General features: G+C 38.7%; 1 protein-coding gene across 1 annotated transcript; it reads right to left on the reverse strand.

Moving 5' to 3' along the window:
- Positions 1 to 466: 466 nt before the first annotated feature.
- LOC117672010 (cytochrome c iso-1/iso-2) lies at positions 467 to 15949 on the reverse strand. Its single transcript, XM_034428368.2, has 3 exons — positions 15869 to 15949; positions 6077 to 6251; positions 467 to 725 (listed from the first exon to the last, which is right to left on the reverse strand). The coding sequence occupies exons 2-3, from the start codon at positions 6243 to 6245 to the stop codon at positions 577 to 579; spliced, it is 318 nt and encodes a 105-aa protein (XP_034284259.1). The 5' UTR covers positions 6246 to 6251; positions 15869 to 15949; the 3' UTR covers positions 467 to 576.
- Positions 15950 to 17777: the final 1828 nt, after the last annotated feature.

Raw genomic sequence — 17777 nt, forward strand, 5'->3', positions numbered from 1 at the left:
TTTGAATCCCACCACTGATCTGTTAATATGATCCAATGCGTCATTTAAAAACAAGGACTGATTGACTTGTGGCAGCAAAATGTATTATTCAAGACTGAACATTTTCGGAGAACTTCAACGATTGTTTTAAGAATTGAAAAAAGCTTTCTTAACTGCTTTATTAGAAAAAACATAATGATGAAACTGCTGGAGAAAGTAATAGGTATCTCCATGACCTTATTTTTTTTTCTTTTCTCTTCTCTATTCTATTAATTAAATAACACATAATCACTCCAAAAAATCAACTTCCATAGATATTTATCTAAGCCAAGTTGTCTAGGTATCATTACTAAACTTCCAATTCCTTTATTTTTTGTCTCAAACTGAGAAATTTGTAACAGGAATAACTATGCATACTATAAATAAATAAAAAGAACAACTGACTTATTGGGATATGGGTGTGTAAAAAGAAAAGACACTATTTTCCTTTAATTTTTAAAGAAATATATTTATTTTAATACAATAACTAATAAACCCCTGCCAGAACAATAATAAAACACCAGACGGAATATTTTGATAGTCAGAAACTACAATGTTTCATGATGAAGTTGCCTTTTTCAAATATGCAATGAGATCTGCTCTTTCGTTTTTATTTTTAATGCCAGCAAAGACCATTTTTGTTCCAGGAATATATTTCTTTGGATCCTCTAAATATTCCATCAGTGTATTTTCATTCCAGACAATACCTGAAAAATATAAATAATTATGCAATATCTATTTCATATTCTATTAATATAATACTAACCAACCAGCAGTTAAGGTTTTAAGTCAAAGTATCGCCAAAAAATTTAATTTCCAAAGCTAAAAAAAGATTGTTAAGCAAATTCCAGTTCTGATTATTGTAAGATCTCATTTAACATTCAGTACGTATCTGATACTCTAGCTTTTGAAGCACATTTTAATTATCAACTGGTTAATGTTGATTCCTGAACTGGTCAATATTTTAGTGGTATTATTTAAGTAAACACTTCAGTATCTAGAACTAGGTTTCTGACTTTGATATCAAAACCACATGGCATTATCTTTCTAATATAATCAAATGATTATATATATTATTACACAATATTACACAATAAAATAATCAGGATTAAATAGTAATAGTTAACAAAACATAACTAGAGTAAATTGTCAAGACTTGCAACCAAACAAATTTTATTTGTTTTGTGTCAAACTTTTCACTTTTCTCGTTAAGTAGGATCATATTTGTTTTAAAATACAACACACAACATATAGTTTTTTCCTACTTGTCACCCTTCAATTATATTGGGACTTTTTTTTCTATAACCAGACTTTGATTGTAATAGATTTATTAATTATTTTTGTAATTTATTCTTACAAAATTGGTGTCATTGTGAAATTGATATATTTTGTCAGATGTGCTATTTTGAGAGTTTGGAATAAATATAAAACAAGGTTTTCCACAAAGGTGCCTCTTTGGGTTTCCTCACAGTAAACTTTTTTTAAAGAAAAGAAATGGTGATGAGGCCGAATGGGTGGACTTATGGTAAAATAATATCTTTTAACTTGGGTGACCCTACCCTCAAATCTAAGGAGGAGCTAGAAGCAGAAGGTCATATCTGCCATTGATTTATATTTACAATTGAAAGAAAGATTTAAATTAGACAAAAAGAATTATTGGTTTGTTAAAAATGAATTGGAAATCCTATTGTGTGATAGTGATGAACATATTGCTAAAGTCTATAAAATGTTATTGAATTTAAATCTGGAAAATGAACAAGTAAAAGCATTGTGTGTTTCAGTGGGCAAGAAACGTTGGATATAAGGTAAAGCGTGAACAATGGAAGAATATGTGGAATAAAGGTTTAAAATTTACATTAAACTTAAAAGAAAAATTCTATAAGATGATGTATCATTGGTATTTAAGTTGTCAAGAATGTATAAAGGTATTTCAAATGAATGTTAGAAATGTAAGGGTGGATGTATGATAAAGCAAAGAAATATTTCATATCTTAATACAGAAAATTCTTAAAGTGAATATAAAAAGAAAACCAAAGACCTTTCTTCTGGGTTTAAGGAAAAAGACCTGGAAAAAATTTCAGAACTTTGATGTTATATATGTTGACAGCAACAAAACTACTTTATGCACAGAAATGGAAAGTCACCTCAATCCCCACTATGGATGAATGGCTGCAAAAACTGATGGACTTAGCAGAGATGGCTAAAGAAAAAATACAAATACTTTTATTTCTACTTGGAAACTGCTTCTGGACTCTGTGCTTGAGGTGGAAAAAAAAATGAAATTTGATTTTAGGTTTTACTGATTAGATAGGTTTGTTGTTATAGAAATGGCTAGTTTATACTATTATGCAAAAGTAAAAATTTGAGGGTTGATGTTTAATGCCTTATTCTACTGCACCAAAGGGAGTTGGAAGTCAATTTTTCTTTTTCCCCTTTGCTTTCCCCCACTCTTTTCTTCCCTTTTCTCTTCCTCATTTCCCCACTATTTACTTTTGTATTTTCTTTGTGTGCTATGTTATGTTGGAAGAAATGTCCATCTGGGTTCAGTTCCAAGTGGGGAGAAAGACACTGGAAACATGGAGGCTATTTGGAAAGATGGTTTAATGGTGGACAAGACCACATGGTTTGAGGTCCTGGGCAATCGAGCACATGGGTGAGAGAGAGAGAGATTTATAACTTCTCTTGGGCCTCGCCTTGGAGCTTTCTGTTTCCGTGTAAGGGCAGGTATCCTGATAGGTTGTCAGACTCCCATGAGGCCATGCAGGGGTAACTTTGCTTTGAGTCCAAGGCTTGGTTGAATCTTGCTGAGTGATGAGGTAATGAAGCTAATCCTATCATGTCATGAGGGTGAAGGTCTTAATTCCATCACCCTGGAGCTGAAGTGGGGGACGGGAGCAAGGAGCTGCAGGGAGCTGCTTTGTCTTTAAAAACATGTTTCTTCTTTTCTCATCCAGGGAAATATAATATTCTGCCTTTTTAATATTTCCTATAATATCTCATTCTTCTAGGAGAGGGGTAGATGCTAGCTTCCTACAGTTATAAACTAATAAAATTGTTTAAATTGAAAAAAAGAGATAAGATCATGTTAAAGTGTACAAAAATAATGTTTCTAATTGAACAAAGGGTTCAAAAAATCAGTAATGTTTTACTAATGAATAAATACTAAAAGATGGGCAGCTAGATAAATCCTAAGGAGTAAAGTATTCTGCAGTCTAGCTGCAGCCACCTTTTCCTTCCTTCCTTCCCTTTCCTTCCCTCCTCCCTCCGACTAACTGTTTCAGCTACTGAAGGAACATGTAGATTCTTTTTAATAACAGGGAATAGAAAGCTATTGCCAGAGGAAATGTCTCCTCAGTCATCTAGTAGCACCATTTTTTCTAATATTCAAGTGATTCTTAAAAGCATTGTTGTTTGACCTAAAAGATATTATTTATTTTTATAAGGCTAAATTACAAATATCCAATAGCCTGAGCAAGAAGGGTCAATCGTAAGAAATGTTGGAATCTGTTGTTTGCAATATCTGGAAAGACATAGCTTTTTCACCATTATTACTTCCTATCCTGAATATATGGGATATATATTTAATGCTGTATTCAATATTATACAACTAGAACTCCGCCTTGCAACGGAGTTTCCCTTAGATGCCACTTCATTGCAATCCTGTATATGCCCCTAAATATTAGATGTATTTATAATGTGCTCATAAATAAGTATAGTAGAGACATACATAGAATAAATTGAGAATTAAGTATGAGTCTATAATATGATATAAAATGAAGGAAAAGCATATCTTGCGCTAGTCAATTGCGCTGTCAGAAGCAGATAAAGCTGGATACAATCCAACCCTTTCTAAATCAAATCTATATTAACTTCCCCTCTTATCCATATTTAGGCTTATTTAATTTGAATTTATGTTCAAGTAAATGTTTCAAGTAAGTATGCCCTTGGAATTAGAACTTAAACATAAAAAACATGAAAGGAGTGCTTCCTGCTCAGCAAAACATGTGAATAATCTTGTGCAATTCAAGTAAGTTTCTCTGGAGGAGCAAACTTAAGTGGGAGCAATTAACAATATCTGCCTTCTTCAACAGCTGAAAGTAGGTAGATGAAAAAAGAAAAAGAAAAGCCAACTGCCATGGGCTGTGCCCAATGTAAAGATGTGTCAGTACAAAACTGAAATAGATAGATACTGATGTATAAAGAATCTAGCCACCCTCTGTATAACTTGTCAGAATAAACTAAATAACCAGAAATGACAGCAGTGGAATTTCAGTAATCTGATTTAGCTGTCACAATGCAAGCCATTACAGCACAAAAAGAAAAAAGTGTTGTAGTTAGGAGAGATCAGAAACCCAGTTCAAATTCCTGCCATTAAAGTACTTAGCTGGGTTTCCTATAGGGATATGGTATAGGAAAATAAACCATTACCCTGAGCAATTTCATGGGATACACACACTCCATGAAAATGCTCAAGATAATGGTGTGTGTATTAACATATAGTGTATATATTGTGAATAATGATATAGTTCTATATTGCTGTACAATAGTGGAAGAATAACAAGACACTGCACTGTAAAACAATTGTAATAGGTTTTATTTTCATTACAATCCAACGTTTTTATTTTATTTATATAATCTATATATACTGCCTCCATCCAAGACTCAAGGCAGTTCACAGCATAATAAAAATAATAATAGTCCAAAAATATTCAGTATGTATAATGTCATATCTTAGTAACATGATGAAACATACCAACAATAACATCAACATTAACGATCAGACAACCAATGAATTGCTATTCTTAAATTGCAGACTTTTCATTCCTTTAAAAGACTGTTATGGCCACTTATCTCATTTAATAATTCTAAGAGGCTCACAAAAATCCATGAAACCAAAAACAGACCCCAGGCACCAGACAGTCTCTCTGCTCAACCTCATCCTTGCCTAATGCTTGAAGGAAGAGCCAAGTCTTGGTAGACTCTGTACCCAAAGCTCCAGGATAAGGAAAAACAGTCTGCCTAAATATTAAAAGGGAACTAACAATTCTAACTTCAGGTAGGGAGTAAGTTGTTCCAAGGGATCATGTCCTGGGGTGTGTGTGTGTGTGTGTGTAATATTGAGGAGTAGGTACCTACCACTTGCTTTCTTGACCACCCCATATTAAATGAGGATTCTGCAAAGGGCCCCAAATGTAAGGTGGTCCCTAAAGTTATAAAGAGCTTTATAGATAATAATCAGCTACATTTTGCACCACTCTGAATAGTCCTCAAAGGCAGCTCCATATAAACAGGACACAGTATCTAGTCTCTGAATATAGAAAGCTTGAAAGTCAAGCACCACGATTGAAACATAGCAGGCCCCTTTACGTTTAGTGAAGATTTCCTCCACGATGGCTCTAGAATTGCAGTTTAATATGACTAATATTCTCCTGTTAAGTGACATTTGCAATAAATAAAAATCTGCACTAACAAAGGCTCCTCACCAGCTAAAACTACCCCTAGTATACTACAAACTGTCAAGCTCCATCGTTGGATCTTTGCTACATAGGTCTGAAAGCAAGGCAGAGTTCTGACACAAATTCTTGTAGTATTGGCCTAAGTAGATGCATAGCACACCCAAAATAGAATGAATTATTAATCTAATAATATCTCAACATCAAACATAAATCATAGATACTCCCTAAAGAAACAGAGTATGCACCTCCACAGAAATGAAGAACCTATAACTCTCAGATACTGGTGACTAACAACTCCAGCATCTCTTACTACTGGCACACTAACCAAGGATGTTTGGAATATAGTTTGCCAAAATTAAGAGTGCAGCGAAATCTTACTCTAGCATTAATTACAGTGTATTAGAAAGTTTTTTCGGAAGATATCCAACAACTCTATTTAAAATGGGAAGTAATCAATAATTGACATTTTTATTTTCCTGACCCTGGAGCCAATTAATTTAGGGGTACTATTTTAAAATAATTTAATATTGACCCAACTTTTTTATAAAGCAATTTTCATCAAATTGTTCCCACTGTTATGTCTTTTTACCTATATAATTTACCTTTATTCTTGTTTGCATCTGTATAAGAAAATCCTGCAGATTGCCCTGTTTTCCGTCCAAAGAGTCCCCAGAGATTAGGGCCTACCTTGTGCTTTCCACCTTTTTCAACCGTGTGGCATTGTGAACATTTCTGAACAAAGGTCTTTTTACCCTTTTCAAAATCACCCATGGTAATCTGTGGGGGTGAAATGTATAGCAATTAAAATCTGACATGTTTTAAACCATTATTTTAATGTATATATTCCCCCAAACTTAATTTATGGTATAAGACACACATGAAACAAAATCTAATATCATGGTATAACAAACTTCTATAATCAGTGTGAAAAATTAAAACCAAGCAGTTGGATCCTACTCAGGTTGTTTTGTAAGGTCCCAAAATATACTTGAGTCACCAGAATGCCAAAGAGAGAGACTCAAGACGAGGCTTGCAAAAAAAACCAGATTTTATTTAAGGCCAAAAACAAAATACTGGGTGGGACTATATCCAGAACATACAGATACAATGCATGTGAGGAGATAGCCACACCTTGGGGAAGGTATGGCGTCCTTTTATACCCTCAGAGACATCATCTTAGTACCCAATTCTGGCCTCCTAATTTAGGTTTGTGTATTCCTTGTTGCCCTGCAAGAGAATAGAAACTTCCCAATTAGTCTTATCTCATCCTTGAGCATTCCTTTGTTTTCTCAATTCGCCATTTGGCCCCCTGGTTCTGCAAGGAACGAGTTTATACAGATCAAAGGCATAAATTAGGGCTGAGGTGTAAATTATCTCTTGGTTGATGTCTGCAGTTCCAACTGAGATACATACCATGCTCTTAGATGGCACAAGAAAAACAGGAAGAAGACTGATATGGGTTTAGATCAAATGGCAGGGACATACGTTTGACAAATACCAGATAATAACAATATGTTTGTAACAAAATATAAAGGAATAATATATGTGATACAACTACAAAGGCACAATATATGTTAAAGGAACCTAATGGTTACATAATAACAAGTTTTTACTAAATCTAGTATATCAGTATATACTAGATTTAGTATACAAGTTTTTACTAAATCTAGTATATCAGTATTTTATATTCTATCCTTATTATTGTTTCCCTTCAGTTTAAAAGGAAGATTCATGAGATTTATTTCCAAATAAAATGTACATTGGGTCAAATTATTCCACGTAGGCTGGAGTTTTAACAATACTTTTCAAAGACACAGACTCCCTGTACAGGTAGTCTTTGACTTACAACCAAAATAGAGGCTGAATTAAAGTCAAAAATTATGCTGGTCATTAAATGGGTCATCACGTGACCGACCTAATTTTATGATATTTTTGCAGAAATTGTTAAGCAAATCACCATGGTTATTAGCCAATTACATAGCTGTCCAAAATGGGCAGTTTTTGCCAGAAACCAGAAATGCCAATTTCCAGCAAAAAACATCGTAAATCAATCACATGACTATGGGATGCTGCAAATGATTGTAAAAGTGGGCTTGTTTCAGACTGCCTAAAATGCAGTCATGTGGTTGCGAGGGAGGAAACAGTTGTCAGAACTTTGAATATAGGTTGTAAGTACTTTGAATGTTGTTAAGTGGCCATTTGTATGTCAAGGACTTCTGTAGACAATAGCACTTGATTCTGAATATAGATATATAGGAAGATGCCCTACTGTCAGATTGTTGATATAACTAGTTCATAATTTTCAAAACCAACAAGGTGCTATTTTCCAAGGTTTCAGAAGTTTTTTCTTAGAAATCTCCAAATACTAAGGTTTTTTTCCCCATATGTGAACCATTATTTAGTTATACAGTAGTTTGAAATTACTCATTATTCTTGCAGGTGCCAAAGCAATGTGGTGTATGATTAAAATAATACATTATTATTGTTTCATTAATTGCACATTGCTTCTCTTCTTGAAAAAAAAAATTAAACTGAAAATCCTAAGCACGTGATAAAAAACCATTGGCAAGTTTTTATACCCTAATAGTCTGTGTGTAGAAGCATTTTATTTGGTATCCAGAGCTTGATAATGTAGAAAAATCCTGGGGGACTTCCCCAGCATACATAGTCCATAACAGTGGTACAGTGAGATACCACTATAAAGAAAAGTTCCTTGAGGAAAGATTACATTTGAAATACAAGTAGTCCTCAATTTATGACCACAATTGAGCCCAAAGTTTCTGTTGCTAAGCGAGACAGTTCAGTGAATTTTGCCCCCCATTTTATGACCTTTCCTGCCACAGCTGTTAAGGGAATCACTGCAGTTGTTAAATTAGTAACATGGATTTGGACCTTGCTCATCAGAAAGTTACAAATGGTGACCCTGGGACACTGCAACTGTCATAAATACATGCCAGTTACAAGCGTCTGAATTTTGATCACATGATTATGGGGATGCTGCAATGGTCGTAAAACGTGAAAAATGGCCATTAGTCACTGTAACTTTGAATACACATTAAATCAATGGTTGCAAGATGAGGACTATCTGTATGGCTTTCTCAAAGTTACAACTGTTAAAACAGTAGAATATCATTTTTTTCATTTTAATAATATTCAAGTTGTGGTAAATTAAATGAATAAACTACTCTTTCAATCAACAAAATATAGCTTGAAGTGAGAAATACCAACAATATTAATACAAAGGTAATGTGGAAATAAATATGAAGTAAAATATAGATTATTCAACAAGTAATTCGAAGATATTTCTTGAAGTATATGTATTCCAAAGGAACCTCAGTTCTTCAAATGAGTATGCAGAAAGATTGGGACAAACAAGATATAAAAAATCTAATTGTGTATATTTATTATGGAAGTGGCTGCAAGCTGTTGACTAACTGCAAGAATAAAAGTAGTAAAACTGGTACACACTACATATAAATCCATAATACAATTCAAGGGCTTTTTTGCAATTATAATTTCATAGTCTGAATGTAAAATAGAGGAAGAACTATTTAGAGTTTTTCCTATTCCTACTATTTACATGTTTTAAGCTTACACCTATTCTTCTGCAAAATTAATTTGCAGTTACGTTTCTGCTACATGCTTTTAACTACAAAACAAAAGTGTTTAGGTTTGAGCCCATTATATATGTGAGGATTCAAGTCAGAGGTCTTGACTCACGAGCTAAGCAGGGTTGAGCCTGGTTCAATGGGAGACTTCCAAGAAATTCAAGGGTTGTAAATTAGAATAGAAAGTAAAAGATAAAAATACAGACAAACACAATGGTGAGCTATCTCTGAATAATGCCAAGAAAGCTATATGGCTGTGTCCGTGAAGTTAACAAGAGTCAAGCTAGACTCAAAATTTACCCCAGAAAACAAAGATATTGCCCCAACACAGGCAATACAAAAGAACTGAAACTTGTAGGAAGGAAATTATAGTTAAAACATGGGAAAATAGATTTCAAGAAGCATCTTACCCACATTACAAATATCTTTAAATACATGCAACACAGGGATGATCTCTAGAGAACTTGATGGACTTTATGGGGAAAAGAAATTGCAAAATGATTGTGCTTACTGCAGAAAACATATGATAGGTACTGGGGTTAAGAGTATATTATGAGTTTGAGGCAAATAGCATGACCAGAGAAGATGTGCCTTGACCAAAACAATCTTGTTGCTACATCCAAGCCCTGTTCATCTAATCTTTTAACAAAACATTGCAATACTACCCTAAAACCATTCTCTATTTTAGAGGACAGAAAAGTGACTAGTGTAGCATATTTTTAAAAAAAGGTTTGGGGAAATGGGGCTATAAAATTATAGAACAATTTAAAGACTGTTCTGGGCAAATTGGGAAAGGATTTTGAATAACTTTTTACGTCCCGTTAAAAAGAATATCTTGGCTTTTGTATAGGTTACGTCCTATCTTCCTTTCAAAATTCTGTAACAGTGGATTCTTAGAAAACTTTCACATAGTTTCTTTCCACAGTCTCCTGAACTAATGTCACATAGTTATAATTAAGGAATGGTCCTCTTTTAATTTCATAATTGGTTGCATAAAAAAATATCTATATAGTTTTCACAACTCTGCTCGGATTAACTATTCAATGTTTAGTTGTGAAAAAAAAATTGAAGAAAATAATTAGAAAAGTTAAAAATAAAGCTTCCACTATTTTATTATCTTTTCATTTGGTATTATGACCATACTTAAGACTATAGGGTACAGTTAACATCATGGTCATTTTAAAAAAGATAATATAAAGCTGTAAAGGATTTAGAAATAATCAAGATAAGGAACATCTTGAAAGAGTGTATTTGAAGCATTTTAACAGAGGAAAAAAAAGAAAGAGGGTACATGTCAGAAACTTGTTAACTTTCCATATAAAAAGCTTGGATTAAAATCATGTATGGTATACTCTACATAGGTCCTCTTGATTTTTATATACACCACTACAAACCTCATCGCACCATAAAATAATTTGTCATTTCATAATGCACACACAGGAATCTATTGAAAAATGCACAAAAGACCTGTTTTTTCCTTAGATGGAAGTAGGTTTCAATAAATTGTGAAAATTACTAGCAAAATACATCAGCATACATAAAACTACAGAGCATTTAATATAAAATAGATGTATAGATAATCCTCAATTTATTATGACAATTGAACCCAGAATTTATGTTGCTAAGTGAGAAGCTTGTTAAGTGAGTTTTGTCCCGTTTTACGGCTTTTCTCGCCACATTTGTTAAGCGAATCACGACAATTGTTAGTCACATGGTTGTTAAGTGAATCTGGCTTCCCCATTGACTTTGCTCGTCAGAAGATCCCAAAATATGATCACATGACCCCGGGGACACTGCAACTGTCATAAATATGAACCAGTTGTCAAGCAGAGTACCTGCATGTAAAATCACGTGGCCATGAGGGATGGTGCAATGATCACATTAAGTGTGAAAAATGCTCACGAGTCCCATTTTTTTCATTGCTGTTGTAACTTGGAATGGTCACTAAATGAACTAAGTCAAGGACTATCTGAGCAATTAGTTTCACCTGTGGTGAAGAACCTATACATATTATTATTCAAAATTAAGGTGCGTTGGTGTATTCATAAGGAGATGATGATGATTTGGGCTTCAGACACGAAGCTTTTGGGAAGCTAAAAAAAATTTATTATTGGAACATCTTTTAGTTCAATTAAAAAGAAACGATAGGGAAACGGCCCCTTCTGTCTGTGCGGCTGTGTCATCATCGGTCAGCCGCGAGCGGAAGGAGAAAAGAGGCAGCACCCCTCTTCGATAACGAAATACTGAGAGCGAATTCTGAGATACGCCTTGTCAAAGTGATAGCTACCAGGAAGACGTCCTTAAGGGAGAGATAGCGAAGGCTAGCCGTTCTCAGCGGCTCGAAGGGAGGTCCCGTGAGCGCCCTCAGGACCTTAGGTAAGTCCCACGTGGGGTAATGATGAATGACGGGGCGAAGGTTACTGGCTCCCCGGAGAAACCTGTGGATATCGGGATGTAAGGCCACGGATTCCCCTTCCCTGCCCATCAGGACTGTAGCAAGGGCAGCTACGTGATGCCTGATGGTGCTGTGGGCCAGCCCTTTATCCAGACCATCTTGCAGGAACTCCATCACCTGTGGAACAGAAGCTGAAACAGGATTAGTCCCGCGCGCAGAGCACCAGCGAGAAAATACCTGCCAGGTGTGATTGTAAATCCGGATCATGGACTTCTTGCGGTCTGTCTTCATGGTCCGGATGACCCTGTCGGAGTAATCACGTCGCCTCAAGATGACCCCCTCAAGTGCCAGGCGGTCAGATGGAACCATTGCGGCTCCAGATGCAGAAGAGCCCCCTGGCTGAGGGACATCCTCCAAGGGGGAATCCTCCATGGTTGGGAAATGGAGAGAACGACGAGGTCTGCGAACCACGGTCTTCGAGGCCAATGTGGTGCCACCAGGATCACCTCTGCCTCCTCGATGATCTTGCCTATGACTGCTGGTATCAGAGGCAGGGGCGGAAAGGCATACAGGAGACCTGGAGGCCATTCGCAGCGAAGCGCACTGGTTCCTTCCGCCCCCTGAGTTGGAAACCTCATGAAGAAGCGAGGTGGGTGGGTGTTGAGATGAGATACAAAGAGATCTACTTGCGGTTGACCGAAGCAACTGCAGATGTCCCGGAAGAGGTCTGGATGGAGACGCCATTCAGAGCTGTCAATTGTGGTCCTGCTGAGGAAATCCACCTGCGTGTTGGATTTGCCAGCGATGTGGTCTGCATTCAGCGATAGGAGATGAGCCTCCGCCCATCTGCCGAGGCGGAGTGCTTCCTGCATCAGCTGCTTTGACTGAGTGCCCCCTTGGCGGTTGACGTGAGCTTTCGCAGTGGTGTTGTCTGTCAGCACGAGGATGTGCTGATTCTGTACCAGGCGATGGAAGTGGCGCAGGGCAAGGTGAATTGCCCGCAGCTCCAACCAGTTGATGTTGTGTCGAAGGTCCTGTGGAGACCAGCGACCTTGAGCCACCTGGTGGTTGAGGTGAGCTCCCCATCCGTAGAGGCTGGTGTCTGAAGTGATGGTGAGTCTTTGGGGCTCTCGAAAAATTGTCCCCTTGTCCAGGTTGGGGGATGCCCACCAGTGAAGTGAGCGCCGAACTGCAAGAGGAACCCGCACCAGAGTCCGGGAGTTGGAAACCTTGGCTCGTTGGAAGGGAAGGAGGAACCACTGGAGCTTGCGAAGATGTAGACGGGCCCAGGGCACTATTTGGATGCACGAAACCATCATTCTTAGCAACGACGACAATGTCGCCAGAGGGACCGAGGGATCTCGTAGAACCTGAGCTACCTGCTCCCTAATGGCTATCTTCCTGTCATGAGACAAGGAGGCTTCCCCCGTGGTGGTGTTTATGAGACCGCCTAGGTGAACCAGGCTCGTGACTGGTTCTAGTTGGCTTTTTGGAAAGTTGGTCAGAAAACCAAGTTGGCTTTTCAAGGTGTGAAGTGTCAACTGGATGTCCTCTCGGGCCCTCTGAAGGGAGGGGGCCTAGACTAGGATGTCGTTTAGATACACCTGAAGCCTTACTGGTTTTGACCTTAAATGGGCAATTAAGGCAGCTAGGATCTTTGTGAAACAGCGGGGGGCTGATGCCAGCCCGCAGTTGGTACTGCAGATGTTTTCCCGCATAACTGAATCTTAGGTATTTCCGATGTGCCTGGGCAATCAGAATGTGAAGATAGGCCTCGGAGAGGTCAATCGAGGCCAGATAATCCCCCATGCGAATCCCCTCCAGGATGGATTTGAGGGAACACATCTTGAACCTTTTGTAAACCAAGTGGGAGTTTAGGTTTTTTAGATCAAGGATCGCCCTCCAGCCCCCCGAACGCTTCGGTACCACGAAGAGGATGGAATAATAACCCTGTTTCCTTTGAGTTGGAGGAACAGGTTCTATGGCTCTGATATGCAGGAGGTGCTGAATGGCCTCCTCCATGCGAGCTTGCTTGGCCAGGTCTCTGGAGACATGGCATGGCACGAAGTGGTTTGGCGGGCTGGTGACGAAGTCCAGATGAAGACCGAATCTGATGGACTGGAGGACCCAAGGGTCTGTTGTTGTCTGAGCCCACTGGTTTACGAAGAGGCTCAAGCGACCTCCTATGGGGGGAGGCAACGAGTCACTTTTGTTTACGGAATTGGCGTCCGCCACTTTCACGGGGGTGGGGGGGGCATCTCTGATATTCCCCGTCTGCCCCTGTAACGAAAGGACTGCCTGTCCTGTTGTCTAAACTAAAGAGCCTTGGTGGCCCAGCAGACTAAAGCACTGTTAAGTAACACCATCTGCCTGAATTACTGCAAGTTCAAATCTCACCAGACTCAAGGTTGACTCAGCCTTCCATCCTTTCGAGGTAGGTAAAATGAGGACCCGGTTTGTGGGGGCAATAAGCTGACTTTGTATAAAAAAAGAATACCGCTTTGGGGGGGGGCAAAGCCCTACTAAGCAGGTATATACAAAAGTATGAAGGCTATTGCTTAACGCATTGTAAGCCACCCTGAGTCTCCGGAAAAGGGCGGCATATAAATCGAACCAATAAATAAATAAATAAATAAATAAATAAATAAATAAATAAATAAATAAATAAATAAACTGACCTTGTTGGTATGAACGTTGTGGCAATTGGTTCTCTTGATAGTTAAAACGAACATTGCCTGTGCAAATAAGGAGTGGCCCTCCTATCTGCCCTTTTAGTGATGGAAGGCAAAATCTTGCGCCTATCCTTGTCCTCTATGAGGAGAGGGTCTAGGGCTGACCCAAATAAGTTGGTTCCCTTGTACGGGGCTGAGGCCAAGCGCCACTTTGCCCTAAGTCAGCTGACCAAGATTTAAGTCACAGAAACCTTCTGGAGGTGATGGAGGAAGCTAGGGCCCTAGAGCAGTATTTTGCTGCATTAAGAGTGGCATCAGCCGAGAATTGAGTGGTGGCTAGGATTTTATTAAGGTCCTAATGGACCCGGACCTCCGAAGGAGGTAATTTGGCCTGCAACTGCTGTATCCAGAGGATGGTTGAACGATTAAAAAAGTGGAGTAGCCACATTGATGGCACATTGATGGGTCTTTTTGAATGAAGCTTCAAATTTTTTATCCTCTGGCTTGAGAGCCTCAGATGGATCTCTGGTTGCATAAGGCGCTGGAGATAGCAGGGCCGCCACTGGAGCATCTACTGTAGGAACCTGTAGTAGTTGACTGAAGGAAGAGGCCATGTTATAAAATTTTCTATCTAAAGTACTGGGAGTGGGGAGAATGGAAGGGCTATTCCACTGATTTTGTACCACATCCCCAAAAAGCTTGGGGGCTGATATGAACATCTGTTTTAAAACAGGTTCTGAAAAAATGCCATGGCCTTTTCCAAAAGCAGGAACTTGCTCAGTAGGAACTTCTTCTTGAAGTCCCACTGTGACTATAGGACTTAAAAAGGCTAGCTAGAAAAAGCCCAATGAAGGCTGATGAATCTGGTAAGGCTGAATCCTCATCCTCAGACAAGTCAGGATCTCTGGTAATCTCATCTCCAAAAACTAGTTCCCCACTGCCTTCTGAAGGAGAATGGGAATGAGTGATGGGAACATTCAGTAAGACTGGCTTGGGGAGAAGAATGAGCCTGCTTACTGAGATATTCAGAAACCACAGATGAGGACCTATGGCTGCGGATGCCTGCAGCAATGTCCGAGGAAATGGCTCTAGATATTAACAATTGAACAGTATCTGGTAAATTGTCCAGCTGAAACTCAGCAGGCTCTGGAGCCTTGCTGGACCTAGGGGTCTTAGAGTGAGAATCACAGATAAATGGATTGGGCAGTTTAGGTTGCTCCCTGGCAACAAGCAGCTCTTGTGCTTCAGAAATAGTGGGACTTGGAGAAAGTCTTCCAACTTCACCCTAAAGGGAAGGCTGGGGGAGGTTTGTTGAGAGATCTGGGGAAATGTCTGAGCAAGCTGCTCAATAGACCTGGACATAGCCTCTAATTGGGAGTGCTTCTTCTCTGCCACAGAGAACTGTTTCTCCAAGGCTTTTTGCCTGCGCTCCATATCCTTTAATTCAGCACTGGATTGTTGAGAGGCCCTGCAACCATGTTTAGATTTGCAGGTAGCCTTCTTCTGGGTGGTAATCCCAACATTGTCTTGTGACCTATCTGCCATGTTGAAATATAAGGCAGATCAACAAGCTGGTGTAAGAATTGTTAACCAGCAGATTTAAGCAGATCAACAATGGGAGTCTGCTAAAGGGCAGCTTACTCAGGGCGAATCTGAGTGCTGCCTGCACCTAGCCCCCCCCCCAACTATGTGCCAGCCCCCTTTTGTAGCAATACTTGCCAAATTGCAGCAGAAGGAAAAAACAGGCTTTAAACTGGTACCACCAGGAGCTGCAGACGTTCAGAGGAAGATCTGTTGCTGTTGTGAAAACAAAATGGCCACCGTAGCCTTGGACACACCCACTGGCAATGCTTTACAATGGCCGCCCCCTGACTAGGCACTTCTATAGACTAGAATAGCCTCCCAAGATGGCCGCTGCCAGAATCCAAAATGGCCGTCAAAGCTGATTCAGCCTTGTGGCCTGCCCAAAATGGCCACCCCCACACAAAGATAAGGGAGAAGGCTTCCAAGACACCAGGGCACCCGGAAAAAGGCAGCAAAATCGGCAGCAAAATTCAAGCCGCCTCCCAGCTGTTCAATTCAAATAGTTTTGGCGGCAAAATGGCCACTTTGCAGATGATAGCTTCGCCGCTAATTCAGGGGGCAGCGGCGAAGCAATTAAACAATAATCTTGTTAGTGGTAGCTAGGAGCTGCGTTGGTGATAGTGGCTGCAGAGGAGGGAGGGGGGAGCTTCTTAGAGGGGGAGGGGGGAGGAATGCAAGAGTTGGGGCGACTACTAGATGGCAGCAGGGAGATTCAGAAAACCCTAGCTATGGATTTTGGTGTTAATACCTAACTAAAGAGATTAATTTGCACCTTGGTTTTGACAAATGGCATTTCTTAGCATAGTGAATAGAGTCTGATGAATGATGGATCACTGTTTTAAAAAAATCTGCATAGTCTTTTTACTAGAACCAGCAAGAATCATGATACTGACTATTACATACAGTATTTTCTTTCTATCGCTTCTATCGCTATTGGGGAAAGGAGAAGAATTAGCTTAATAGAAATAGAAATAGAATTCTTTATTGGCCAAGTGTGATTGGACACACAAGGAATTTGTCTTTGGTGCATATGCTCTCAGTGTACATAAAAAGAAAAGATACATTTGTCAAGAATAATAAGGTACAACCCTTAATGATAGTCATAGGGTACAAATAAGAGGGAGGGAGGGAGAAAGAATGAGAGAGAGAGAGAAAGTAAATAAGTTCTGGCAGAAGAAACTAAAGGAACCCAGAGATCTACTGCATAGTTGCTAAGAAGTGAAAGGAGAGTTACAAAACTTCTCTTTTCTTGCTAGGAGCAGTATCACAGAGCAGCATCACTACAAGAAGAATTTTTATTTAATTGATTCCCAGCAATTCTAAACAAAATTGCTTGAGGACTTTTAACTTTTAATGTGCCAAAAAAAAAAAAAAAAAAAAAAAGACAAGCTTTCCTTAGTTGGGAAATGTCATTTGGAAGTATCTATTGGAAGAAGGGAAAGGGTTGCAGATAACTTACTTTCCAATGATTAAAAGAATTAACTGTTTGCAAAGCTGGAGAAAAACTAGTCTAGAGTTTGCGTTACCAATAATCCAGAGCCTCTTTCTTACAGAACAGTTGATCTGTGTGGTCAATTGAATGACCAAACAATGGCTTTTCTGCTGTTATTCATGCTTTTGTTCGTACCAGTTCACTGGGCAGCTGAAAAGGCCAGTTGTGTGTTGTGTGATAAAGATTAATAAAACAAGGAATATGGATAAATTCTTGAGTAAAATGCATTATGAAAGAAACACCTGTATTGTGACTGGTTAAGCTGTCAAACTAAGTCTAACAAGACATCTCAGTCCCCACATGAAATGATTTCTGAGGATCAGAGTCATGACGCCACAGGCTTTTAGGGTAGAAACTTACTGTGGAATTGGATAGACTATTTTCACTAGATTTATATTATAGATAGTCAATGCCTGTACATAGGAAAAAAGTCATGAGACGAAGTTCATTAGCCAGTATCATTTTACTTTCTTAGTGAAGACTTAATAAAATTTATAAGTAAAACAAAAAACAAAAAAACAAGGAAATAATGTACAATATAGCAACTGGCAA

The sequence above is a fragment of the Pantherophis guttatus genome, chromosome 1 (genome assembly GCF_059756535.1).
Source record: "Pantherophis guttatus breed Tessera chromosome 1, ASM5975653v1, whole genome shotgun sequence".
Taxonomy (NCBI): Eukaryota; Metazoa; Chordata; class Lepidosauria; order Squamata; family Colubridae; genus Pantherophis; species Pantherophis guttatus.